General features: G+C 39.3%; 1 protein-coding gene across 1 annotated transcript in view; it reads right to left on the bottom strand.

Moving 5' to 3' along the window:
• Positions 1–27,221, bottom strand: part of LOC126292005 (uncharacterized) — a 101,310-nt gene that overhangs the window by 68,569 nt on the left and 5,520 nt on the right. The window contains exons 2-3 of the mRNA XM_049985789.1: positions 16,430–16,614; positions 4,831–4,904 (exon numbers count right to left, since the gene is read on the bottom strand). Of these exons, the coding sequence (XP_049841746.1) occupies positions 4,831–4,904; positions 16,430–16,614 (259 nt within the window). The remainder of the gene's footprint in view (positions 1–4,830; positions 4,905–16,429; positions 16,615–27,221) is intronic.

Below are 27,221 nucleotides of genomic sequence, written 5' to 3'. Positions count from 1 at the left end.
GGTATTAATAAGTAAGAGCAGTGAAGCCACATAAAGTGATCAGAAGCACATAGTATTATTCAGTAGGGTGGAGAATCATATTGGGCTGCATCAACCTTAGAAGAGGGGGGAGGGGGGGGGGGCTGTAGTCCTCATCTTGTGGCAGTGACACAGAACAGTTCAGACACTGTGGAACAGAACACATCACTTAAATGGGGTGGTACCAGAATGTATTACAAGACAGAAGTGTAATACACAGCCAAGGTAGTTAAATTGTTTTAAAATACAGTTAAACAATGACATGAATAATCTCATGTGCATCTGACCACTTTGAGTGGTTCCAGAATGAAATTTTCACTCTGCATCAGTGTGTGCGCTTATATGAAACTTCTCAGCAGATTAAAATTGTGTGTGCAACCGAGACTCGAATTCAGTCCTGAGCTCGAATCTCAGTCTGGCGCAGAGTTTTAATCTGCCAGGAAGTTTTGTATCAGTGCACAGTCCATTTCTCAGGCTAAGGGTAAACCATGTTCTGCAAGTTTTGCAGGAGAACTTCTATGAAGTTTGTTAAGATAGGAGATGAGATACTGGCAGAAGTAAAGCTGTGAGAAACTCATGAGTCACACTCACATAGCTCAGTCGATAGAGCACTTGCCCTTGAAACAGGTCCAGAGTTTTAATCTCGATCCAGCAAACAGTTTTACTCTGCCAGGAAGTTTCACCCTGAATGGCTTTATTGCAATGTTGTGGGCCGTCTGATACTAGAAGAATAATTACAAATAAGATATAATATAGATACCATTTGTGGCTCCTGCCTATTGTTAAGTTTTTTATCACTTTTACCACTTTTTACAAATGCAAACTGGAATTGTGTTAGTTTAACGTTATATATATATATATATATATATATATATATATATATATATATATATATATATATATATAAATCAGTTTTAAAAGCACCTACAGATAGTATGATAATGTGTGCACAGTCATGACAAATGATACATTTACCATATTCAGAAGCCTTAAGATAGCTTAACCTAACGTCAAAATGAATTGTAAATCAAATAAGACCTATAAATACGGCTGATGCATAACGATACAGTAACAGCGGTCATCTGACATTACGTCGAAAGATGAATGTATGAGAATGGCATATGTGAGCTTGTGGTCCCTCGCAATGGGTGTAGGCTAGATAAATTTAATGTTTGTTTATAATTTCTTTCTCTGAATGCTAAGTTCGTGAAGGGAGAAAGGTCAGAACTTCCTTCTAATGTCAAGTTCATGAAGAGAAAAGAGATAGAACTTTCTTCTGCATTTTGTGTTTCTTTGTAATGAGAACACCAATTACATGTAGATGCTCTAAGCGAAATACCGTACTTTGCAGCTGTGTAGCTCTACAACGACATGACAACAGAACAACAGCTACCACATTCTGTGCCACAAAGACCAGCTGTAGTGAGTGGCTCACTGCATCCCGGCACACACCACCCATTATAAAAGAGCAAGCTGGAACCACCTCACTGGCTAATTGCACTCTTGTTAATAATTATTATTTTGCTCACAGAGATTTTGGGATTGCAGCTGATCATCATAAACATTTATTAGTATTTTTTCTTTCTTAATTGTCATATAAACATGGCTATTTACATCACAAATAAGTAGTATGAGAGCAGCTTGAAAAGTTCACAGAATCGCCACCAGATGTCAGAGCTTGTGCAATGAGGTTCCCATGTAACAATAGGTCATCCTTTATGAGTAAACACATGATGCATTAAGTGCTCATGGTAGAGATCTCTGGTATGGACATTTCCCTATCGTTGTTCCTGTGTAATGATTTATGAAGATGGAAACTGCTAGATGGGTGCCACGGCTCTTAATGCAAGATTGGAAGTGCACCATAATGGAAATGGCCAAACAGTGTTTTGTTCATCTTCAAAGCAACCGACAAGTTGGTTTGTGACCACAGATGAAACTTATGTCCATTACTATGCTCCAGAGATAAAACAACAGTAAAACCTATGGACACATGTATTCATCACCAAAGAAAGCAAAAGCTCAGCTGGAAAGGTCGTGGCATCAGTTTTCTGGGATGCAAAAGGGATTCTGCTCATAAATTGCCTTCCTGCAGGTCAAAAAATTATGGGATAATACACGCTAACCCGTTAGACTGGCTACGGTAAAAGATACATGAAAACAGGCCAGGTTCGGCAAGGAAGAAAGTCCTATTTCACGTAGAAGATGTGCGCCCACACAGAAGTATCACTGCTGTAGCAAAAATGCACAATGTATGACACGAATTATTGCCACACCCATGATATTTGCCTGATTTGGCTCAATCAGACTTATATTTCTTCCCCAAACTCAAAATTTTTCTCTACAAACAATCAAAGCTGAGGGATGTTTTTGAGAGCTGGAGGGATCTAATTTTCGAGGTGGGATAAAAGCATTGGAACCTCATTGGACCAAGCAAATTAATGAACTATACTGCAAAATAAAAAAAAAAGTTTCACTGAAGTCAGTTGTTTGTTTATATTTCAGTCCCAACATTATTCGCACTATGTTTCATACAAATGCATTATTCCTATAATAATGTTTGATCCACCAATTGCAATAGTATATTCAGTTTTATTAGAAACTTTGTTGATTAAAACAATTGAGAAATTGAACCTATCAATGTGACATGTAAGAGAAGATGTGGGATGAGCTAACAGGTAATCTTAGAAATACTGACACTAATTATTAGAAAATTAAGACTCCAGACTTTATACAGTAACATGTTCTAATTTTCATGAAACTAATGAACTTAAAAGATAATTGGTACTGGTTTGAAAACACTTAGCTTTCCTATTGCAGATTTAGTCATTGTAATTGTTAGATTCCAGCTTTTGCCTTTATACTTTTGTTGATCGAACTTTCCTGGAGCAAATAACACCCTTCACTAATTAGTTAAATCATTAATTAAGAATTTGCATAAATTATCACAAATGATTACAAGGTTAAATATGGCTGCCATACTTGTAATTACAGAATTCACAGCGTAGACACAATAAATAGTTCTATCATCTTTGGTGCTTCCTTAACTCACAGTTTATTACGTGAATCAAATTATTGTGGATATATATAGCTCAGACCAGTTGCAAAAATCTAATCTAACAATTTGTCAAATCTTTACATAGTTTCTCAAGTACTATAATGTTGACACACTAGTCTTTATAAGGCCAACCCTAACCCAAAATCTTCAGTCAAGCTCCACAAGCACACAAACAATGTCTATCCAAAAGACTTGTGTAAGCTACCACAATAACAGTAAGTATTTAACAAGTCAATCATCAGCATACATATGCACAACATCTATGAATCAAAGTAGGAGTAATTTTATATGTCATACTTCTGTGATACTTTTCGATCAAAGTTCAGTTCACGCATATCTGTCAACTGTTTAATATTGGAAGGCTACTGCCTTTTTATATTACAGTTTTAATTCCTCAGTGACATGTGTGCATTATCATCAACTGTGAAACTTACTGTGTTCATTAACTGTGTAATTTGATACCAACTCTGGAATATTCATTTGTCAGACTTCATACATCAACGTGCCCTGTAATTGCCACTGTCACTCACAGGAAGTGCCTGCCTGTGAAAAAATCCAAAATGTCTTCTGTAAGAGCTGAAGCTGTTCATCATAGGGTTAACAGAGGTAATGAATGTGTAACAAATCACATTAACCACAAGCTGAGTAGTGTACATTATTAGGGGATTTCCCATCAAGCCAGTTTTACAGCAATGTGACAAAATTTCTTCAACGGACATTGCGAACAGATTTGAATTCACAGGTAGTTTACCTTTCACCACGTGATAGGGGCCTCATTCTCTATGAAAACTGAAGCTTTTGACACTGTATACCCACAATTTAGAGAGGAAAGTAACTGACTGTCAAAGAATTTATGGAATCACATAGACGTAACTGTTGTAGTACTGTCCACTACGACAAGTAATTAAATTGGTGCCAATGTTGAAAGATCACTCATAGTGTCTCTGTTTCCGTTAAGATGCATAACGCAGGACACACTCCTGTGTTGTCTCGCACCATCGAGTGTCCACTTCCACATTTTGGATAATGTGAATTCTGTAACTGGTTGCAGTTATTGTGGCTGAACGGGAGCAGTGTGAGGGGAGCTCAGCAACGGAATTGAAGGGGCGTGTGGTTATCCAGTTCCTAACAGCAGCATGAGTTGCTACAGTTGCAATTTATTGAAGAAGTGTAATAGTTTACGATAATGGCTGTGTTGACATTACCATTCTCTCGCTGTGGGTATATAATGTAAAGCTGACGTCCTGGAACTATAAAATTTGATGCCTTGTGAATTTTTTTCTGTTCCCCAAAATAAATTAAGACCTTTTGGGACACTGCTGTGAAGAAATCCAGATGATGGCAAGATCCTGATTGCATAAACAGAAATTTGCATTCTTCTGTGACAGCTTTATGAATCACATTCTTCATTGTCAAAAGTGTCTCCAGTAATCTGACGATCTCATTGAATAATAAGAATGCAATTTATGAGAACATTCTAGATAAACTTCCTGTGTTTCATTTACTATAGTATACCCACCCAGACACTGTACTGTCCACAAAGGCATTATTTATCATTCAAGCTTCATGTATCTCTCTAACTGATGTTCAAATTACTCATTTAGGGAGAAAATAAGAAAAGTATCATAATCATTAAATAAAAATCCACATATGGACAACATTATAAGAAATAGGGAACTGATAGGATCAAAAATAATACCCAGTTATAAGCCCATGGAAAATTTTCAGAATGTCAAAACTGAAAACTGACTTACACATTCTCCACACGTATCCGTTGGTAGTCCGAGAGTATAGCCCCAACAGCCACCGCTTCTACATTCATTTCCTCCTGAAAAAACAAGTGTAACATTTACCACGTGATAAAATTCAAACCTGAAATCTCAAATGTATTGAAAACATACAATGTAGTAACAAAGTAGTGTTCACACAGAATCACTGAAGTTTTTTGTAATAATATTGTGCCTTACACACGCGTTTTGATCATACGGTAGGTTAACAACCTGTTGGCTAAGTCACTAACTCTAATTAAGTGCTTATTACTTGGCTTCCTGTGGTGATGCGAAGTTGCCGATTTATTGTTTCCCTTATCGACAAGCCCAAACACAGCACATTACTTAATTTCCCCAATACAAAAGTAACAGCAAACTTTAGATGGATCGACAATTTTTTTAAATACAATTCAAATTCACTTCTATGAGGTTGATTCAAATGAAAACAATAATAATTTACTGAGATGAATTCTTTTTGTCAAGGATGCAGACATTCGTGCACTGCAGTTTTCAACTCTTCATCACTTCTGATATGCTTGCTTCCCAATGCTTCCTTGGGCAGTCTGAACATATGAAAACCACTCAGTAATATGTCTGGTGAGTAATGCGGGTGTTCAAGACATTCCAATTCCACAGCCTACATTTCTGCCATATCTGAACGAGAAGTACAAGGATGAGCACTGCTGTGTTGTAACAAAACACCTGCAGTCACAGTCCACATCGTTACTCTGGACTGGAAGGTGAAGGTGATTTTGAAGCATATTTGAATACAAATTACTGGTCACTGTTAATACCCTTTCCATATAATGCTCCAAAATTATCATTTTTGCACCCCAAAAGTGAGTGAACAAGGCTTTTCCTGTCGATCACTGACTGAAAATTCTTTTTGGTTTTGTTGAACAGCTTATGGCTATACTGAACTGATTCTCACAGTCTCTCCTCGCTAGCACCACTCCTGATCACCGCATAACTGGGATGGTGTTTAGTTAAAGATGGACGCGACACCTTTTAGATTGCACTAACATACACATTTATTCTCTGCTAAGTTCATTTATTGAGAAATGTGAAGAGATAGTCAACTACAAAAATTTATCAGCTCACTGAACCAGATCGGCACTTGCAATACCCAACAGTCACAGTCCAGTGGTTAAGTTAACTATTTAAATGTGGCAAAAAGAAACAAACTCCACATTTACACAAAAATGTCACAGTGCACACTTAGCACAACCTAGTAGTAATTTATTAGATAAAAAATACACTATAGTAATTCAATTAAGTCAGCCCATAAACAGAACTGACATGTCCAACAATAGCTCATTTCAATGACAGTAACATTCCTCACTTCCTAACAATCACAACATACTTCAATTAAAATGTTCCTTAATTTGAGATATTATAACCACTTGAAAGTCTTTAAATCCTACTATTAATGAGTCTTCCTGTTAGCGGTGTGCATATTTTCACCTACAAAGCGTGTACTACTGTGGAGTGAGCTGACACAAGGAGTGCACTCAACACAGGTCTTATGCATGGCTTTCTAACAGTGAACTACCAATATTGGTCGATGTCTGTCTACTTATAACAGTTGTAAGACTGAAATGTTGTTTTGTAGACTATATAATCCTTTGAAAATTGGTAAGGCTGCATTTTATTGATTTAGATAAACTAGAATGGCTAATTAAGGCTTGTAGAATATGTTAGAAATTTAGAAAAGCATAATTAAACAATGGAAAAACCAGGATGGAGTGTAACAATATTAGACTGAGACTGCAGTCGTGTGTGTGAGCTGCGTTTGCACGTGTGTGTGCATGCGTGCAATTGTTGACAAAGGCCAATGGCCGAAAGCTGTAATTGTGAGTGTCCTTTTGTTGTGCCTACCTGCGACTCAACATCTCCACTATATGGACACTATAATTCTTACGCAATATGGATCCGCTCATTTACACATATAAGTGTCATACTGCAAATTAGGGTAAATTACATGGAATTGTTAAATAGTGAGTTTATTAATCCATGCTGTATGTCATTCTGTACAGAAAAAATAAGGTAACAAAAGTAGGTAGTCAAAGTTTTACATCTACATCTACACTCTGCGAATCGCTGTGAAGTGCGTGGTAGAGTGTACATCCAGCTGTACCAGTCATTGTTTAAATGCTCTGTGCACGCTGTAATTAATCTAATCTTATCCTCACGATTCCTATGTGAGTGTTATGTAGGGGTTGTAGTATATTCCTGGAGTCATCACTTAAATCCAGTTTTTGAAACACTGTTAGCTGACCTTGTCAGGATAGTTTTTGTCTATTTTCAAAAATCTGCCAGTTCAGTTCTTTCAACAGCTCAGTGACACTCTCTCATGGGTCAAACAAGCATTCGTGCTGCCCCTCTCTTTATATAGGGTGTTACAAAAAGGTACGGCCAAACTTTCAGGAAACATTCCTCACACACAAATAAAGAAAAGATGTTATGTGGACATGTGTCCGAAAAAGCTTAATTTCCATGTTAGAGCTCATTTTAGTTTCGTCAGTATGTACTGTACTTCCTCGATTCACCGCCAGCTGGCCCAATTGAAGGAAGGTAATATTGACTTCGGTGCTTGTGTTGACATGCGACTCATTGCTCTATAGTACTAGCATCAAGCACATCAGTACGTAGCATCAACAGGTTAGTGCTCATCACGAACGTGGTTTTGCAGTCAGTGCAATGTTTACAAATGCGGAGTTGGCAGATGCCCATTTGATGTATGGATTAGCACGGAGCAATAGCCATGGCACAGTACGTTTGTATCGAGACAGATTTCCTGAACTAAGGTGTCCTGACAGGAAGACGTTCGAAGCAATTGATCGGCGTCTTAGAGAGCACGGAACATTCCAACCTATGACTCGCGACTGGGGAAGACCTAGAACGATGAGGACACCTGCAATGGACGAGGCAATTCTCCATGCAGTTGACAATAACCCTAATGTCAGCGTCAGAGAAGTTGCTGCTGTACAAGGAAACATTGACCCCATCACTGTATGGAGAGTATTACGGGAGAACCAGTTGTTTCCGTACCATGTACAGTGTGTGCAGGCACTATCAGCAGCTGATTGGCCTCCACGGGTACACTTCTGTGAATGGTTCATTCATCCAAAAATGTGTCAATCCTCATTTCAATACAAATGTTCTCTTTATGGATGAGGGTTCATTCCAACGTGATCAAATTGTAAATTTTCACAATCAATATGTGTGGGCTGACGAGAGTCCGCACGCAATTGTGCAATCACGTCATCAGATTTTCTGTGAACGTTTGGGCAGGCATTGTTGGTGATGTCTTGATTGGGCCCCATGTTCTTCCACCTACGCTCAATGGAGCACGTTATCATGATTTCATACGAGATACTCTACCTGTGCTGCTAGAACATGTGCCTTTACAAGTACGACACAACATGTGGTTCATGCACGATGGACCTCCTGCACATTTCAGTCGAAGTGTTCGTACGCTTCTCAACAACAAATTTGGTGACCGATGGATCGGTAGAGGTGGACCAATTCCATGGCCTCCACGCTCTCCTAACCTCAACCCTCTTGACTTTTATTTATGGGGGCATTTGAAAGCTCTGTCTGCGCAATTCCGGAACCAAATGTAGAGACTCTTCGTGCTCGTATTGTGGACGGCTGTGAGATAATACGCCATTCTCCAGGGCTGCATCAGCACATCAGAGATTCCTTGTGACGTAGGGTGGATGCATGTATCCTCACTAACGGAGGACATTTTGAACATTTCCTGTAACAAAGTGTTTGAAGTCATGCTGGTACGTTCTGTTGCTGTGTGTTTCCATTCCATGATTAATGTGATTTGAAGAGAAGTAATAAAATGAGCTCTAACATGGAAAGTAAGCTTTTCCGGACACATGTCCACATAACATATTTTCTTTCTTTGTGTGTGAGGAATGTTTCCTGAAAGTTTGGCCGTACCTTTTTGTAACACCCTGTATATTCAGTATCTTTTGCTAGTCCTGTTTGGCACAGATCCCCCACACGTGAGGAAAATTCTAGGACGGATCACACAAGTGATTTGTACGCAATGTCCTTTGTAGACTGATTGCATTTGCCTAGTTCTCTACCAATAAACCCAACTATGTGTCCTGCTTTACCAAAGACTAAGCCTATATGACCGTTCCACTTCATGTCCCTATTAAGTGTTACACTCAAGTATTTGTATAATTTACATATTCCACCTGTGATTAACTAAGATTTTATTCATAGAATATTAAGTTTTTTTTCATTCATTTTGTGAAGTACACAGTTTTGGATTTATGAACACTTAAAGCACATTGCCAATCTTTGCACTTATTTGAAATCTTATCAAGCTCTGACTGCATATTTGTACAGCTTCATTCAGACTGAACTCTGTTGTGGTATCTGCATCATCTGCAATAAGGCTGAGGTTGGTATTAAGTTCACAAGATCACTAACATCCAACATGAACAGCAAGGGATCCAAAACACTTCCCTGGGATACATTCAAAGTTACTTACGCATTTGTCAATGACCCTCCATCCGAGATAATGTGCTGTGTCCGTACCAGGAAATTCTCAATCCAGTCACATATGTCATCTGATACCCCATACAATTGAACTTGATAACAAGTACACAGTCAACTTCTTGTCAGAAATTAAGAAGTACTGTGTCTACCTGACTGCCTCGATCCATTGCTTTCTGTATGTCATGTGAGAAAAGTGCGGGTTGAGTTTCGCATGATCTAAGTTTTCAAAATCTATGCTGCTTGACATGGAGGAGGTGATTCTGCTAGAGATACCTTATTACATTTGAGCTCAGGATATGTCCTAAGATTCTGCAACAAATCGCTGTCAAGAATATTGGACAGTAGTTTTGTGGATCACTTTACTATTCCTCTTCTAGATGGGTGTGACTTGTGCTTTCTTCCAATTACCGAGCACAGTATCTATGATAGATTATAGTTAACAGAGTGGCTGTAATTGGATAAAGAATCTGATAGGGATTCTATCAGGCCCTGTAGCTTTGTTCAATTTTATGATTTCAGCTGTTTCTCATTGTCACTGGCACTAATATCTATTTCACATGACTTTTCAGAGGTACAAGAGTTGAATTAGGGCAATACTCCCATGTTTTTCTTTGTGAAGGAAGATTTGAAAACAGAGTTAAGCATTCTCCTTTTGCTTTGCTTCTTTCAATCTCAGCTCCTGTCTTGTCCACGAGTTCCAAATCTAACAGTGATTACGGCAAAATTTGCCATGGAAAGCGGCAGTGGCTCAGAACTTGTGTCATTTTTGGAACCTAATCAGTTTTAGATGATTGCAAACATGTTTAGCTTTTGAATGGTGTAAGACATTAAATGAAACTACTAGAGGACCCCATAGGCAAATGTCACTGGACAGTCAGAGTGCTTAGCTTCTGAATTGTGTAAGACATTATATGGGGCTACTAGAGGATCCAGTAGACAGATGTCATCATGACTCAGACCTTGCTAACAAAATAAATGTCTGTAACTAAATATTTTTATTCAGTGTAACTGAAATACTGCAAACTCATTCATGTAATTAGACAACAAAGAACAAAATCTTTCCCAAAGCCAGCTTCTACCAGCATTTGCATTCTTCTGTAAATAATTCGTGTCAGTATTTTCCAGTTTGGACTGATAGTTCAATAGTAATCATACCTGTCAGTATCAACCTTCTACGGAACAGGAATTATTATGTTCTTCTTGAAATCTGACAGTGTACCACTTGTCTAACATGTATTGCACAGCTGGTGGCATTATTCTGACATGGCTGTCTCTAGCAAGTATCTCATTAATTCTGAGCGAATGTCATCTACTCCATTCTGCTTCAAGTCTTTCAGTGCTCCATCAAATTCTTCTCGCAGTAACATATCTGCATCTTCACTTACATCCATGCCCCTTTCCATAACATAGTCTTTGTAAATTTCTTTCATTTGTATAGGCCCCCTATATATTTCTTCCATCTTTCAGCTTTCCCTTTTTTGCTTAATATGGGGTTGCCATCTGAGCTTGTGATATTCGTACAGATGCTTACATCTTCTCCAGAGGTTTCTTCGATTTTCATAAAGGGGCCGCCTATCTTTTCCACAATGAAGCACACTTCGACAGCTTTGCACTTCTCCTCTAGTCATTACTGGTTTGTCATTTTGCACTCATTTTTAGGCATCTACATTCTCTTTTACTTGTCTCATCTTTATCAGTTCCATTCAATTCAGTCTTTCATGTTATCTGAGGATTTCTACTTGGCCTCATCTTTTCACCTCTTTAATCTTCTGCTGCCTTCAAAATTTCATCCCTCAAAGCTACTCATGTGTCTTCCACTGTACCATTAAAGTCCCGATTCTTTAAATAATCGAACTCATATGTATCAAGCAACTTCAAACCTCTGATTAAGTTAAACATGAGTTAGCCCCAAATGTGTTAAATATATGCCCTTAAGCATGTAAGTGATAAACAGTTTGAAATTATGATTAAAACTTGTTGCAAGTCACTAAGTGCTCTTATTCTCGAAACACTGGATGAACATAGTCTGGGTAATTTTCACTTGATGAGCTACAGCGCCTCAAGATGTACTGCATTTACTCGAATCCAAGCCGCACTTTTTTACTGGTTTTTGTAATCCAAAAAACCGCCTGCGACTTAGAATCAAGTGCAAAGTAAGCGGAAGTTCTGAAAAATGTTGGTAGGTGCTGCCACAACTAACTTCTGCCGTCGAATATATGTGGCGCTACACAGGGATGCTTTGCAGGCACAAAGATAAATACTGGCGCCAAAACCTCTGCATCAGTAAATAAATTAAAAGAAAAGGTAGAAGAATGTGAACATTATGCCATGTACTCTTTGTGTTTGCTGCTATCTCATTTAAATCCTGTCTGCCTAATAAACTATGAAACTAGAGTGAGACAACAGCAAGCGCGGAAGAATATTACATATCATGTCATGTTTATATTCGTATTTTTCTTGTACTGAATAGTGATGCAGTCAGAAATGAAGCATGGTAACTGACTAGATTTTTAAATCTAAGATGACCCTAATTTCTATGCAGCATGTAATGTACTAAAGAGGCTTCTGCAAAGATTTTCAAACGGAGAAAAATTTTCGCTAAACCCTCGTTCAGAACATCATCTATCATACACAGTCTATTATTTGGTGTTCTTGTTGATCATTATCAAAGAAAGCAGCAGTATAAGTAACAACAAATAGCAGTCTCTTGCCATTGTTTCGCTTATAAGACAATTCCTCTCTTTTTTTTTTATTGTAAACCGCAGTAGCGCCCACAAAAGCAAGCCATGCCACGAGCAACGACAGGTCATAAACACTCTATCAGAATGAGACAAACAATGCATGACACATTAAAATAATGGAGTTTCAGCTTCAGCTTAGAGTGACGTAAACACTTGTAACAAAGAGCATGGCACTTATCAGATCAAAGCAACATAAGCAATAGATTCAAACGTGAAAAAGGAAGGGTACCCATACAAATAAGGATGGAGCACCTGGCACATAGCAATGGCTACTTGGTAAAGCTTAACTGTTAAGCTTACAACTTGAACCAAACTACTGTAGCTGTATCTTCATCCTTTTGACCTAAATTGTGTCTCATATTACAATGGACCAACTTTGTTTCGATTTGGAGGTGCGGTCTAAAACTTTTCTCTCTCCTTGAATTTCGAATCTCAAATTTCAGGTGCGGCGTAGATTCAGGAAAATTTTTTTTCCTTGATTTCGAGTCTCATTTTTCAGGTGCGGCTTAGATTTCAATAAATACGGTACACACTGTTTCTAACTGCAATACTTGTCCCACTGTGTTAAACCATTAACACAAGATTATACCTCTTAATGAGCAGATTATGACAGTCAATAAGTATATGAAATACTGCAAATTACATTTTTTGTTGATTCTGAAAGCCGCTAGAAGGCAACCTGCAACTGAGACCATGCAACATGGACCAGGTTAGCCATTTAGTAGTATACAGGGTGTTTTGAGAAAACTTTTACACAACTTGGGACAGTTTAATTATACCAAAACATGAAAAGAATGTCTAAAAAACGTGGGATCTAAAATGCATACCTTAAGAGAGACGAACACTTGCTCATCCTCGATACTGTGAAACATCACGTCTACTGCAAGCTCTTTGCTTTCCATATTTTGGTGGGGGGTAGTATGGAAAAATAGTTCAGTAAATGTGAGCTCTAAAATGCATACCTTAAGAGCTAGGAGCACTTTTTCAATAGAAAGATGTGTTTCACAGCAGCAAAGATGAGGAAGTGCTCACAGCTCTTAGGGTATGCATTTTAGAGCACATGTTTATTGGACATGTTTTTCTAGTTTTTTTGTAAGGAACGTCTCCCCAAAATTGATAAAAGTATTTTTGAAACACCTTGTAGGTTCCTTAACCATGCCTGTGTCAGTTAATCATTACCTAACACTATTTTGAAACTCTCCGCAGCCAATGGTTCTTCCAATTTAGCCAGGATCTATCTCCTTAGTTTCCTACATTTATCCAATTTCTTCAGTTTTAATCTGCAGTTCATAACCAATGAATTATACTTTAAAATCTGGTTGCAAAATCTTTGTCTTACCATTTATATAACCTATACGAAATGTTCCAATGTCTCTAGGTCCCTTCCACGTTTTACACATTCTTCTGACATGTAACTAAGTGTCAGTGACGATTAAATTATGCTCCATGCAAAATTCTACCAGTAAGCTTCCTGTCATTTCTTTATCCTAATCCACATTCTCCTACTATTTCCCTATTTCTACTGTCGAATTCCAGTCCATATCACAATTAAATTTTTACTTCCCTTAATAACATGAACAACTGCTTACTATACATATTGAATAGTAGCCTACAATCCTGCCTCATTTCCTTCTCAATTTCAACCTCCCTCATAAACAAATAACCTTGCAATTGCTATATTTCATCCATAACTTCTACAGAATTCAAAAGAGTAACTTCCATTGTGTTTGTTGTGGTCTTCAGTCCAAAGACTAGTTTGATGCAGCTCTCCATGCTACTCTAACCTGTGTGAGCCTTCTCATCTCCCAATACTGCAACCTACATCCTTTCAAATCTGCTTACAGTATTCATCTCTTGGTCTCCCTCAATGACCCCCGCCCCCCCTCCCCCACTTCCTTCCAGTACTAAATTGGTGATCCCTTTATGTCTCAGAATGTGTCCTAACAACCAATACCTTCTTTTGGTCATGTTGTACCACAAATTTCTTGTCTCCTCAGTTCTTCTTTTCAAGACACTGTTCATTGTATTCAATTGCTCTTCTAAGTCTTTTGCTGTCACTAACAGAATTACAATGTCATCAGCAAACCTTAAATTTCTTATTTCCTCTCTCTGAAGTTTAGTTCCTACTTCAAATTTTTCTTTTGTAACCTTTACTGCTTCTTCAATGTACCGACTGAATAACATCGAGGATAGGCTACAACCCCATCCTACTCCCTTCTGAACCACTGTTTCCCTTCACATCCCTCGACTCTTATAACTGTCGTCTGATTTCTGTACAAGTTGCAAATAGCCTTTCGCTCCCTGTATTTTACCCCTGTCACCTTTAGAATTTGAAAGAGAGTATTCCAGTCAACACTGTCAAAAGCTTTCTCTCTATTCCCCGACGTCAGCTTCTACCAGTTTTTCCATTTGGCTGTAAAGGATTTGTTTCAGTATTTTGCAACCATGAGTTATTAAACTGATAGTTCGGTAATTTTCACACCTCTCAGCAAGTGCTTTATCTGGAATTGGAATTACCACATTCTTCTTGAACTCAGAGTATTTCACCTGTCGCATACATTTTGCACACCAGATGGAAGAGTTTTGTCATGGCTGGCTCTCCCCAAGGCTATCAGTAGTTCTGCCAGAATATCATCTACCCCCAGGGCCTTGTTTTGATTTAGATATTTCAGGGCTCTGTCAAATTCTTCTCGCAGTACCATATCTGCTACTTCATCTTCATCTATGTCCACTTTCCTTTCTATAATACTGCTTTCCAGTTGTTCTCTCTTGTATAGACAGGCCCTCTATATACTCCCTCCAACTTGCAGTTCTCTCTTCGTTGCTTAGGACTGGTTTTCCAACTGAGCTCTTGATATTCATGCAGCTGCTTGTCTTTTCTCCAAAGGCCTCTTTAATTTTGCTGTAGGTGGTATCTATCTTTCCCCTAATGAAATGTATTACTAAATGCCTAAATTTGTCCTCTAGCCATTCCTGGTTAGCAATTTTGCACTTCCCATCAATCACATTTTTTTAATGATTGTATTCCCTTTCATCTGCTTCATTTTTACATATTCTCCTTTCATCAATTAAATTCAATAACTGTTGTAGTATCCAAGGATTTCTACTAGGTCTTGTCTTTTTACCTATTTGTCCTCTGCTGCCTTCACTATTTCATCTCTTAAAGCTACCCATTTGCCTTCCACTGAATTCCTTTCCCCTATTCTAGTCAACTGTTGTCTAATGGTCCCTCTGAAACTCTCAACAACCCCTGGTTCTTTCAGTTTATCCAGGTCCCATCTCCTTAAATTGCTACATTTTTGCAGTTTCTTCAGTTTTAATCTACAATTCATAACCAATAAATTGTGGTCAGAGTCCACATCTGCCTCTGGAAATGTCTTACAATTTAAAATATTGTTCCTAAATCTCTGTCTAACTATTATCAACCTGAAACCTTCAGGTGTCTACAGGTCTCTTCCACATATACAGCCCATTTTTTTATGATTCTTAAGTCAAGTGTTAGCTTTGATTAAAATATGCTCTGTGCAAAATTCTACCAGCTGGTTTCCTATTGAATTCTTTTCCCCTCCAGTCCATATTCACCTACTATTTTTCCTTCTCCTGCTTTTTCTACTATAGAATTCCAGTTCCCCATCACAATTAAATTTTCATCTCCTTTAAGTATCTGAATAATTTCTTTTACCTCATCATATATTTCTTCAGTCTCTTCATCATCTGCATTGCAAGTTGGCATACGAACTTGTACTACTGAGGTAGGCTCGGGCTTCGTGTCTGTCTTGGCTATGATAATGCGTTCACAGTAAATAACCAACAAATTTACCAATTCAACATCACTCAGAAAATGAGCGCACATGCTGACTGGGTCCTTAGAGTTGCAAGTTGAAAACTGTGGTTCCTAAACTTCCCTTTTCATTGACATTGTACTCCACAAGCCACCTAACAGTGTGTGGCGGAAGATACCACCAACTGATCCCCTTCTTCTCTGTTCCACTGGCAAATGGTGCTTTGGAAGAATGATTCTCATTAAGCCTCTGTATTAGCTCTAATTTCTGAAATTTCTACTCATGGTCATTTTGTGAAATGTATGGGAAGAAGTAATAATACATTGTCTGACTCTTCCTGGAAAGCGCTTGCTCGAAACATGAACACAAGAAGATGTGAAGGGTGCTGAAATTAGCTAGAATACCAAGCCTTGAAAATGAAGGACACAAAGGACAGAAACACTAAATAGCAGTAGCAGACAGGGGGAAACCAGGCACTTACTTCAAAAACTAGGGTTATTCATTTGTATATCAAGCAGTTCAACTCATTAGGCATACCTTGACTAAAGCCAGAAGTTCATGAAGATCTTCCACTTCGTCACTGGGTGTGGGTGTGTACTGTGGCCCGCAGTTGATGGCGACACCGCTGATAGCTCTTCGGAAGAGAGGCAGGCCGACCGCCTCTGCAAACAGCTCCACCCCCTGGTGGCCCACACACTGGTACATGTAGCTGTCCAGCTCCTCTGCACACAAGGCAACAAACAAACCTTTCAGAGCCAGCGCTCTCTCTCTCTCTCTCTCTCTCTCTCTCTCTCTCTCTCTCTCTCTCTCTCTCTCTCCCCCCTCCCCCTTCCAACTTCAAATGCTATGCTTCCTGTAAACAGTGCATCAAGGTACATAATTCCTACGGGGAAAAATATCTCAACAATGAAAACACTGCCACAGAAATATGAGCCACATCTGAAAAGGAGGTGACTGGAACAATACGCAAATAATGTCTGTAAATAATACATACAGAGAGACTAGTCAAGAAGTGCTGCGCATTATTATTTTTTCTGTCTCAGGTTTTCTCAGCATGGTTGATTAATGGTGTACTTCTAGGTGTTCACTTGGTTCACATAGGTGTCTGTGCCTCAGTTTGAATATGATTTTCACATATGACAGCACACTTCTGCACAAAGATCTCATTAGAGTACACTGATAGCTGTACAAGCCAGCATCTTTGATAATTTTTATCTCTTCAAGGTGGATACATTCATCTGTCACACAAAATTAACAACACACGGCTCAGTTGTTCAATTATTAAGAAATTCAACATCTCGCTGTCTAGAGTCAGTGGTGCTGAGAGTGCTCGTGTAGCCTTACTAAAAATAAAATTTAAATTTCTATAATCTCACAATTGTCGATGATCTTATTACTTATTTAAACCAGGCTCTGATAATCAACTTCGAAAAGAGATTTCAGTGCCAGCTTACAGAGCCCAGCGGCATGATTCCTGACCACAGGTGAAGTAACAGATGTGCAATATTTTGAATAGGTAATTTTTTTTTATCAGCTGGATGGCTCTGGAGATGAAGGCATAGTGGGTGCCAGGAGTTGAACATACACTTAGTTATAAATAGTGGTGTTAGACCAGCGAGCTCACTGTCTGGCTGGAGTACAGTCAGTGAGTACATACAACACCACAACTCGCAGCACCTGAAGATGATGACTGGATAGATATACAAGGGGGATTTGATAAGTCCAGTAAAAGAGCAAGAAAAACTGTTTCTTTTGTAAACAACTCAACTTACTTTTCAAGACAGTATTCTTTCAGAGATATACATTTGGTTCAGCAATCTTCTAATGTTTTCATTCCATCATAAAAATAGGTTCTGTCAAACTCTGCAAAATACTCAACTATCACATCTTAGTTTGATGAAGCTTACTTCCAACAAGCCAAAGTTTCAAGTTAGGGAATAGGAAGGAGTCACTTGGGGCTAAGTCCGATGAATAGGGTGACCCAGGGACCAATTCCCAGGCGAATTCATGCACTTTCACAACTGTTATTGATGATGTGTGGGATGATGTATTCTCCTGGTGAAAGAGTACTTTTGTGTGCCAACCTTTAAGTGGCCATCACCTTCCCAGCTGACAAAATGGTCTTTGCCTTCTTTGGTGCACTTTCACCAGTTTTTGTCCATTGCTCTGATTGCCATTTTGACTCTGGCATGTAATAATGGAGCCATGTTTCATCAACAGTCACAAATTGTCACAAAAAGTCTTGCACACTGTGATTAAACATATCCAGACACCGTGTAGAAATACTGAGCCAGATGCTCTTTTGGCCAACTGTGAGCATCATGGCACCCACATTGCACACTGCTTCTTAACAGCCAATTCTCCTTCCAGGAATTATGCACTCACTCAGTTGAGATGCGTAGTCTCAGGAATTTCACAAATTTTTATTCTGTGTTCTTGAATTTCGTCAATGGTTTCCCTTGTGGTGAACTCACAAGTGAATAGTTGGCAAACACTTCATCTTCGGTGCTTGTCTGACCTCATTTAAATTCATTAACCACATAGTACATGACATTCAATGATGGTGCAGAGTCCATGTGAACTTCATCCAATTCTGTTTTGATCTGTGTGGCAGTCTAACCACTCAAATGAAAATATTTAATAACAGCATGGAACTCAGTTTTCTGCACTTTCAATTGCAGACACCATACTACCAATTCAGACTGCTGTCAACAATGAAGTAAATGACATATAGTAGTAGCAGTACCAGCAGCAGCAACTTTATTAGCAGTTAATGTTGTTTATTATTGTTGTTTTCTCCATTCTGAAAACTGGTTTGATACAGCTCTTGACATTAACCTAGTTAATGTTGTTTATTATTGTTGTTTTCTCCATTCTGAAAACTGGTTTGATACAGCTCTTGACATTAACCTACCCTGTACAAGCCTCTTCATCCCTCTACTGCAGACTACAGCCATTTGAATCTGGTCACTGTACTCACACCTAAGTTTCCCTCCACAATTTTTATCCCTCACATTTCCTTCCATTACCAAACTGTCTATTCCTTGACATCTCAGGAAGTGTCCTATCAACTGTAATGCAACAACCTTGTATTTCTTATGGGAGCAGACGATACACCATCTTTAGTGAATTACTCGATACACTGTATCACTTATCGCATTATCGTATATTTACAATTGGATAAATTACTTTCACATTTATTATTCGTTATCTAGCAATATGCAGAATTATTGAACCTGCTGTAATAATAACAAATATGATTATACTATTTCATTTGCAACGTTACGATAATTTGGAATTTCGTGAACGAACATTTCCATTCTGTTAAAACAAAAATTTGTAACCTAGCAATACAGTTTCTGTAAGACATGTGCAAAATATTTTGTTGAGCCCAACCTACATAGGTAGGAATGATCATTAAAATAAAATAAGAGAAATCAAAGCTCGAACAGAAAGGTTTAGATGTTCATTTTACCCGCGCGCTATTAGGGAGTGGAATGGTAGAGAGATAGTATGATTGTGGTTCGTTGAACCCTCTGCCAAGCACTTAAATGTGAATTGCAGAGTAGTCATGTAGAGGTAGATGTAGAACCATTAAATAGAATGCTCTATAAAAACACAGTGTAATTGTAAATAGTTCAGTAAATGATAATCTTTAACATGGTTTACAGGGTAGTTGGTTGTATCAAATAATGTAACTCAAGCACCTCTGAAAACATCACTAACTAATCATTCTAGCAGAAATTTGCATATATCAAAAGCACTTGTTCAAAATCAATATTTTATGAAGTTTTGTACAAAAAAGTGTCATATATATATATATATATATATATATATATATATATATATATATATAAGATTCCAAGACTTACCAAGCCGGAAAGCGCCGGCAGACAGGCACAATGAACAAAAAACACACACACACACACACACACACACGCACACGCACACGCACACGCACACGCACACGCACACACACACACACACACACACACGCAGAATTACTAGCTTTCGCAACCGATGGTTGCTTCTTCGGGAAAGAGGGAAGGAGAGGGAAAGACGAAAGGATGTGGGTTTTAAGGGAGAGGGTAAGGAGTCATTCCAATCCCGGGAGCGGAAAGACTTCCCTTAGGGGGAAAAAAGGACAGGTGTACACTCGCGCACACACACACACACATATCCATCCGCACATACACAGACACAAGCAGACATATTTAAAGGCCTGTGACTGAATGCTCAGAAAAGAAAGGAAACCATTAACATGGCTACACTTGAATCAACAAGTACTGTGAGAGAAGAAGAGCTTTTTTTTTTTTTTGGGGGGGGGGGGGGGGGGGTAATCAGTCTACTGACTGGTTTGATGCAGCCCGCCACGAATTCCTTTCCTGTGCTAACCTCTTCATCTCAGAGTATCACTTGCAACCTACGTCCTCAATTATTTGCTCTTTTCCTCTACAGTTCCCTCTAGTACCATGGAAGTCATTCCCTCATGTCCTATCATCCTGTCCCTTCTCCTTATCAGTGTTTTCCACATATTCCTTTCCTCTCCGATTCTGCGTAGAACCTCCTCATTCCTTACCTTATCAGTTCACCTAATTTTCAACATTCGTCTATAGCAGCACATCTCAAATGCTTCGATTCTCTTCTGTTCCGGTTTTCCCACAGTCCATGTTTCACTACCATACAATGCTGTACTCCAGACGTACATCCTCAGAAATTTCTCCTCAAATTAAGGCCGGTATTTCATATTAGTAGACTTTTCCAGGTCGACAAATCCTATGAACGTGTCTTGATTTTTCTTTAGCCTTGCTTCCATTATTAGCCGTAACGTCAGAATTGCCTCTCTCGTGCCTTTACTTTTCCTAAAGCCAAACTGATCGTCACCTAGCGCATTCTGAATTTTCTTTTCCATTCTTCTGTATATTATTCTTGTAAGCAGCTTTGATGCATGAGCTGTTAAGCTGATTGTGCGATAATTCTCGCACTTGTCAGCTCTTGCCGTCTTCGGAATTGTGTGGATGATGCTTTTCCAAAATTCAGATGGTATGTCGCCAGACTCATATATTCTACACACCAACGTGAATAGTCGTTTTGTTGCCACTTCCCCTAATGATTTTAGAAATTCTGATGGAATGTTATCTATCCCTTCTGCCTTATTTGACCGTAAGTCCTCCAAAGCTCTTTTAAATTCTGATTCTAATACTGGATCCCCTATCTCTTCTACATCGACTCCTGTTTCTTCTTCTATAACATCAGACAAATCTTCACCCTCATGGAGGCTTTCAATGTATTCTTTCCACCTATCTGCTCTCTCCCCTGCATTTAACAGTGGAATTCCCGTTGCACTCTTAATGTTACCACCGTTGCTTTTAATGTCACCAAAGGTTGTTTTGACTTTCCTGTATGCTGAGTCTGTCCTTCCGACAATCATATCTTTTTCGATGTCTTCACATTATTCCTGCAGCAATTTCATCTTAGCTTCCCTGCACTTCCTATTTATTTCATTCCTCAGTGACTTGTATTTCTGTATTCCTGATTTTCCCGGAACATGTTTGTACTTCCTCCTTTCATCAATCAAGTGAAGTATTTCTTCTGTTACCAATGGTTTCTTTGCAGCTACCTTCTTTGTATCTATGTTTTCCTTCCCAAATTCTGTGATGGCCCTTTTTAGAGATGTCCATTCCTCTTCAACTGTACTGCCTACTGCGCTATTCCTTATTGCTGTATCTATAGAGTTAGAGAACTTCAAACGTATCTCGTCATGCCTTAAAACTTCCGTATCCCACTTCTTTGCATATTGATTCTTCCTGACTAATGTCTTGAGTTTCAGCCTACTCTTCATCACTACTATATTGTGATCTGAGTCTATATCTGCTCCTGGGTACGCCTTACAATCCAGTATCTGATTTCGGAATCTCTGTCTCACCATGATGTAATCTAATTGATATCTTCCCGTATCTCCCGGCCTTTTCCAAGTATACCTCCTCCTCTTGTGATTCTTGAACAGGGTATTCGCTATTACTAGCTGAAACTTGTTACAGAACTCAATTAGTCTTTCTCCTCTTTCATTCCTTGTCCCAAGCCCATATTCTCATGTAACCTTTTCTTCTACTCCTTCCCCTACAACTGCATTCCAGTCGCCCATGGCTATTAGATTTTCGTCCCCCTTTACATACTGCATTACCCTTTCAATATCCTCATACACTTTATCTGTTCATCTTCAGCTTGCGACGTCGGCATGTATACCTGAACTATTGTTGTCGGTGTTGGTCTGCTGTCGATTCTGATTAGAATAACCCAGTCACTGAACTGTTCACAGTAACACACCCTCTGTCCTACCTTCCTATTCATAACGAATCCTACACCTGTTATACCATTTTCTGCTGCTATTGATATTACCCGATACTCATCTGACCAGAAATCCTTGTCTTCCTTCCAATTCACTTCATTGACCCCTACTATATCTAGATTGAGCCTTTGCATTTCCCTTTTCAGATTTTCTAGTTTCCCTACCTATTTCAAGCTTCTGACATTCCATGCCCTGACTCGTAGAACGTTATCCTTTCGTTGATTATTCAATCTTTTTCTCATGGTAACCTCCCCCTTGGATGTCCCCTCCCGGAGATCCGAATGGGGGACTATTCCGGAATCTTTTGCCAATGGAGAGATCATCATGACACTTCTTTAACTACAGGCCCACATGTCCTGTGGATACACGTTACGTGTCTTTAATGCAGTGGTTTCCATTGCCTTCTGCATTCTCATGTCGTTGATCATTGCTGATTCTTCCGTCTTTAGGGGCAATTTCCCACCCCTAGGATAAGAGTGCCCTGAACCTCTATCCGCTCCTCCGCCCTCTTTGACAAGGCTGTTGGCAGAATGAGGCTGCCTTCTCCTTCTTATGCCGGAAGTCTTCGGCCGCCAATGCTGATTATTTATCAAAATTTAGGCAGTGGCGGGGATCGAACCCGGGACCAAAGACGTTTTGATTATGAATCAAAGACGCTACCCCTAGACCACGGGTATATGTGGAAATAATTATATACTAGGTATTTGCTATGGAGTGATGTGATGCCATTATTGTTTTCTCTCTCTCTCTCTCTCTCTCTCTCTCTCTCTCTCTCTCTCTCTCACACACACACACACACACACACACACACACACACACACACACACACACAGACAGACAGACAGACAGACAGCAAGTAGCAGAGTGATCCAGTATTCATGTCAGGAACAAGCTGAGATGGTGTTTCTGTACAGCCAAACAGATGGAAATGATCAAGAGGCAGAATCCTGTCCTGCAAATCTGGTGTATGCAAAGTCCACCGCCTCCCAGCATATTCATCTGTCTGAAGGGACCCATAATCACACAAACATCTGAAAAGGCCTTGAAATGTTGTGTGACGTGTAGGTATCCAATAGGAAACTTGTTTTGGTATAACTGTGCTGCTGCCTCTTGATGGTTTACATCTGCTTGGAATACAGGAGCATTTTGTAGCTTAAAGTATGATGCATCAGTCACACAGTTTCCAACGCAAAAGAAACACATGGCATGTGATCAGAGGAACTTTCATCCGTCAGTGTCATCTACCGTGGCAACGATGCATTTCTGGAAACATATTCATAGGACCTTTTTTTCCTCCATTTCCAGTCAGGAATCCGTCCCTGCAGTTTGTCGGTTTTATTAATGTTCCGGTTGGATAGCATCAGCAGAACTACACAACTTTTCATAGATGATTCTGTTGTATGTAGGAAAATCACAAAACCAGGAAATTGAACACTGTATACAGGGACAATTTATGCAGAGACTGGCGGATGACATTCGTATTAAGTATATTTCCACATCCTGCTTAAATAGATTTTAATAACCATTATTGTTTGTTTGTGTTGGAGGCAATAAATCACTGGAACAGTAACTCCCATAAAATGTGTGGGACTAACCACGCAGAGCAACTTATAGCAGAACAACCACATAATATCAGGTGTAGAAAAAGCAGACGGCAGACAGATTCACTGGGAGAACTGTAAACAAATCCACTTCACCTTTGAAGGAGAGAGCACACAAAACATACATTTCACCCGTTCTCGAGTACAACTTCTCAGTCTGTCGCCTTACCAGGGGGGACAGAGGGGAAGATCGAGAAACTTCAAAGAAGGGCTGCCAGAGGTTTCTTTAGTAAACGCGAGTGCATCACGGATATGGTCCTCAAACTCCACCGCTGTTAGAATTATGTGTGTGTGTTCCAAGCTGAGTCAGAGAACTTATTACTTACTCTTACATACACCTTACAAAATAAGAAACAGGGCAAAATTGACACAAATTCAAGCTCATTTGGAAGGTTGCTGGCAGTTGTTCTGCACACACTATTCACAATGCAGCAGGAAAGGAGCTAAATGAGAGTGGAAGCAGAATGCCTTGTGGTATACTGAAGCACATGTAAGCCAGCACAACAAGTGCAAGCAGAAGAAGAAGAAGAAGAAGAAGAGTAATGACATCAGAGGAAACGGGGATTAACAAGGCTAGTGTTTATTTATTTATTTATTTATTCATTCATTCATTCATTCATTCATTCATTCATTCAGGGCTCACCCTACAATGATATTCAATTTGTCATCATATGCAATGAAAAATCCTATGGGTGTTTGCCTGCTCCCCTATCAGGCCCGTCCCAGGTGGCCGATAGGAGGGGTTCGGTGGACTTGTCTGGAGGATTTGAGGGAAAAAATAATACCTCTGAACGGCAACTTCGACAGAGAAGATAACCTCTGGTATGGTGCAGTTGGTGTAGGAGGCACCATATCTTTTCTGAGGGCTAATGAAGAGAGAAAGCACTTCCTTCTGGCAAAGAGGGATCTTCAAATGCTGAGGGAGGAAACACTGGAAGACAATCCTCAGGTGTGTTAGGCTTACAAGGGCAGAAGAAGAGTAAAAGATGTTACTGCTTTCAAAAAAAGAATGAGCCTCTCATTGAATGTAACTAATGACGGCACTTCTTGTGCCCATGGTATGAATAATAGCTCTTTACAGCCTGAAGAAAATCCATACAATGCAAGAAGAACCATTGATAAAGGACAAAAAACTAGAACTCAACAAGAAGATAAAAACAAATTGAGAGTGGGAACATTAAATGTGGTAATCTTGACAAGAAAGAGTAAAGAGTATATGATGAAGAAGGGGAAGATTCCTATCCTCAGAATGAGTGCTAAATGGCAGGGAAGGAACTCATGATTGCTGGGCAGTGGGTACAAATTGTACTGGCATGGTCACAATAAAGGGGCGAAGAATATGGAGTGAGCCCGGTGTTTCACAGAGATATTGACCCTATTACAGATGTAAGGTTTATACGTAAAAGGACAGTTAAAAGTCAGAGTGAGTATACTCTAAGTGTGTGCACCTCAGCAAGGGTGCAGTCAGAACAAAAAAATGAAATTCCTTCAAGAACTGGAAGATCAAGTAAGAGGGCATAACATAATGATAATTGGAAATTTGAATACTCAGCTTGGGATTGATATGAATGAGACCCTTTGGATATGGGGAAAAATGTTGAGGGCAAAGAAGTTCTAAATCTGTAAATATGGAATAAGCTTTTAGTAAAGAATACATTCTTTAAAAAAAGCAAGGTAGTCACGAGATTACTAGATATGGTGGGGATGCCAAATCTAAGACGGTTATCAACTACATCTTAAAACAGACAAATTAAATGGAGAAAAAGTGACAAACACTAAAATTATACCAAGTGAGTGAGTGCATAGTGTTCACAGGTTATTAGCAGCTAATCTGAATTATAAGATTAAAAGAGTGACTGCTGTACAAAGAATGCCTAACTTAAGGAATGGAAGTTGAAAGAAGAAGAAAATAAGAAAAGTTTCTAAAAGTTTGTAGCACAAAAACTGTCAAGAGCTGAGACTGGTAGTGTGGATGAAGACCGGAACCTGTTCAGAACATCAATAGTCATTGGTGTTGTGCAAATGTGAGGCAAAACAAAAGGTAAAATAAAAGAAAAAGAAACCAGTTGGTGGCACAATAGAGTAAAAGATGCGATTAAAGAACTCAATATAGCAAAGAAAAAAATGGAGATTGAAAAAAGAGATCAGAACCAAGGCACGGTGCCAGAAGATGAGCACAAAGTGACAGCACTGGGTCAGGAACACCGACAGAACAAACTCCAAGCAAAGGAAGTAGTGAAGGAAGAAAAGGAGAAGAGCTGGGAAATATTCACGCAGAAACTAGAGGAAGATAGCAAAGGGAATCAAAAACTGCTATACAGGTTGCTGAAAAGTAAGAGAACTAATAGTGAAGATATAAAAGTGATTGAGACAGAAGATGGGGATATTATTAGGGAGATGGAAGGCATTGGGAAAGTAATGAATTATTCTGAAACCTTACTGAGTAGGGAAAATGAACAAGAAAGTGGAACCGAAGCCACTGAAATAAAGGGAGAACAACAGCCAATATCTTGGACAGAAACTGAAAATATCAGAAAACTGATGAAAGGTGGGAAGATGGCAGGAGTAGATGAACTGACAGCAGATATGATTAAGGAAGCTGAAATCCAAGGAATATGACGGTTACATCAGTGTTAAACCAGAATTTACATATCTGAATTCAAATACTCTGAAAAATTACAGAAAGAGCAGATAATGTGGTAATCTTTTAATTTTGAATCACAAACAAGCATAATAAAAAGACTGATACACATGTGAGCTTTCAGTTAAAAGGCCTTCTTTTAAAGTAAACAAAACACACACACACACACACACACACACACACACACACACACACACACAAAAAAAAAAAAAAAAAAAAAAAAAACCTGTCTAGCAACTGAGGCCAGACTGCGAGCAACTGCGCACGATGGGAAGTAATGTGCCAGAATGACACATTCTGGAAACATCCTCCAGGCTGTGGTTAAGCCATGTCTCCCAGTATCCTTTCTTCCCATAGTGCTAGTCCTGCAAGTTTTGCACGAGAACTTCTGTGAAGTTTGGAAGGTAGGAGACGAGGTACTGGCGGAAGTAAAATTGTGAGGACGGCTCGTGATTTGTGCTCAGGCAGCTCAGTCACTAGAACATTTGCCCGTGAAAGGCAAAGGTCTCGAGTTCGAATCTCGGTCTGGCACACAGTTTCAATCTGCCAGGAAGTTTCAGAAGCAGTGTGGGTGGTGCAGGTGAGGTGGTGGTTTGGGCAGGGAAGGGGAGGGGTAACAGGGTAGGAGTGGGGGACAATAAAGTGCTGCTTGTGGGAGCATGCCCGAGTGTGATGTGGACAGGATCGACAGTCAGGTAGCCCTGCCTTCAATGGGATAGTGATGCTCGATTCCGGACT

Source organism: Schistocerca gregaria, chromosome 9 (assembly GCF_023897955.1).
Source record: "Schistocerca gregaria isolate iqSchGreg1 chromosome 9, iqSchGreg1.2, whole genome shotgun sequence".
In the NCBI taxonomy this organism is placed as follows: Eukaryota; Metazoa; Arthropoda; class Insecta; order Orthoptera; family Acrididae; genus Schistocerca; species Schistocerca gregaria.
This window is presented reverse-complemented; position numbering and strand designations above follow the sequence as displayed.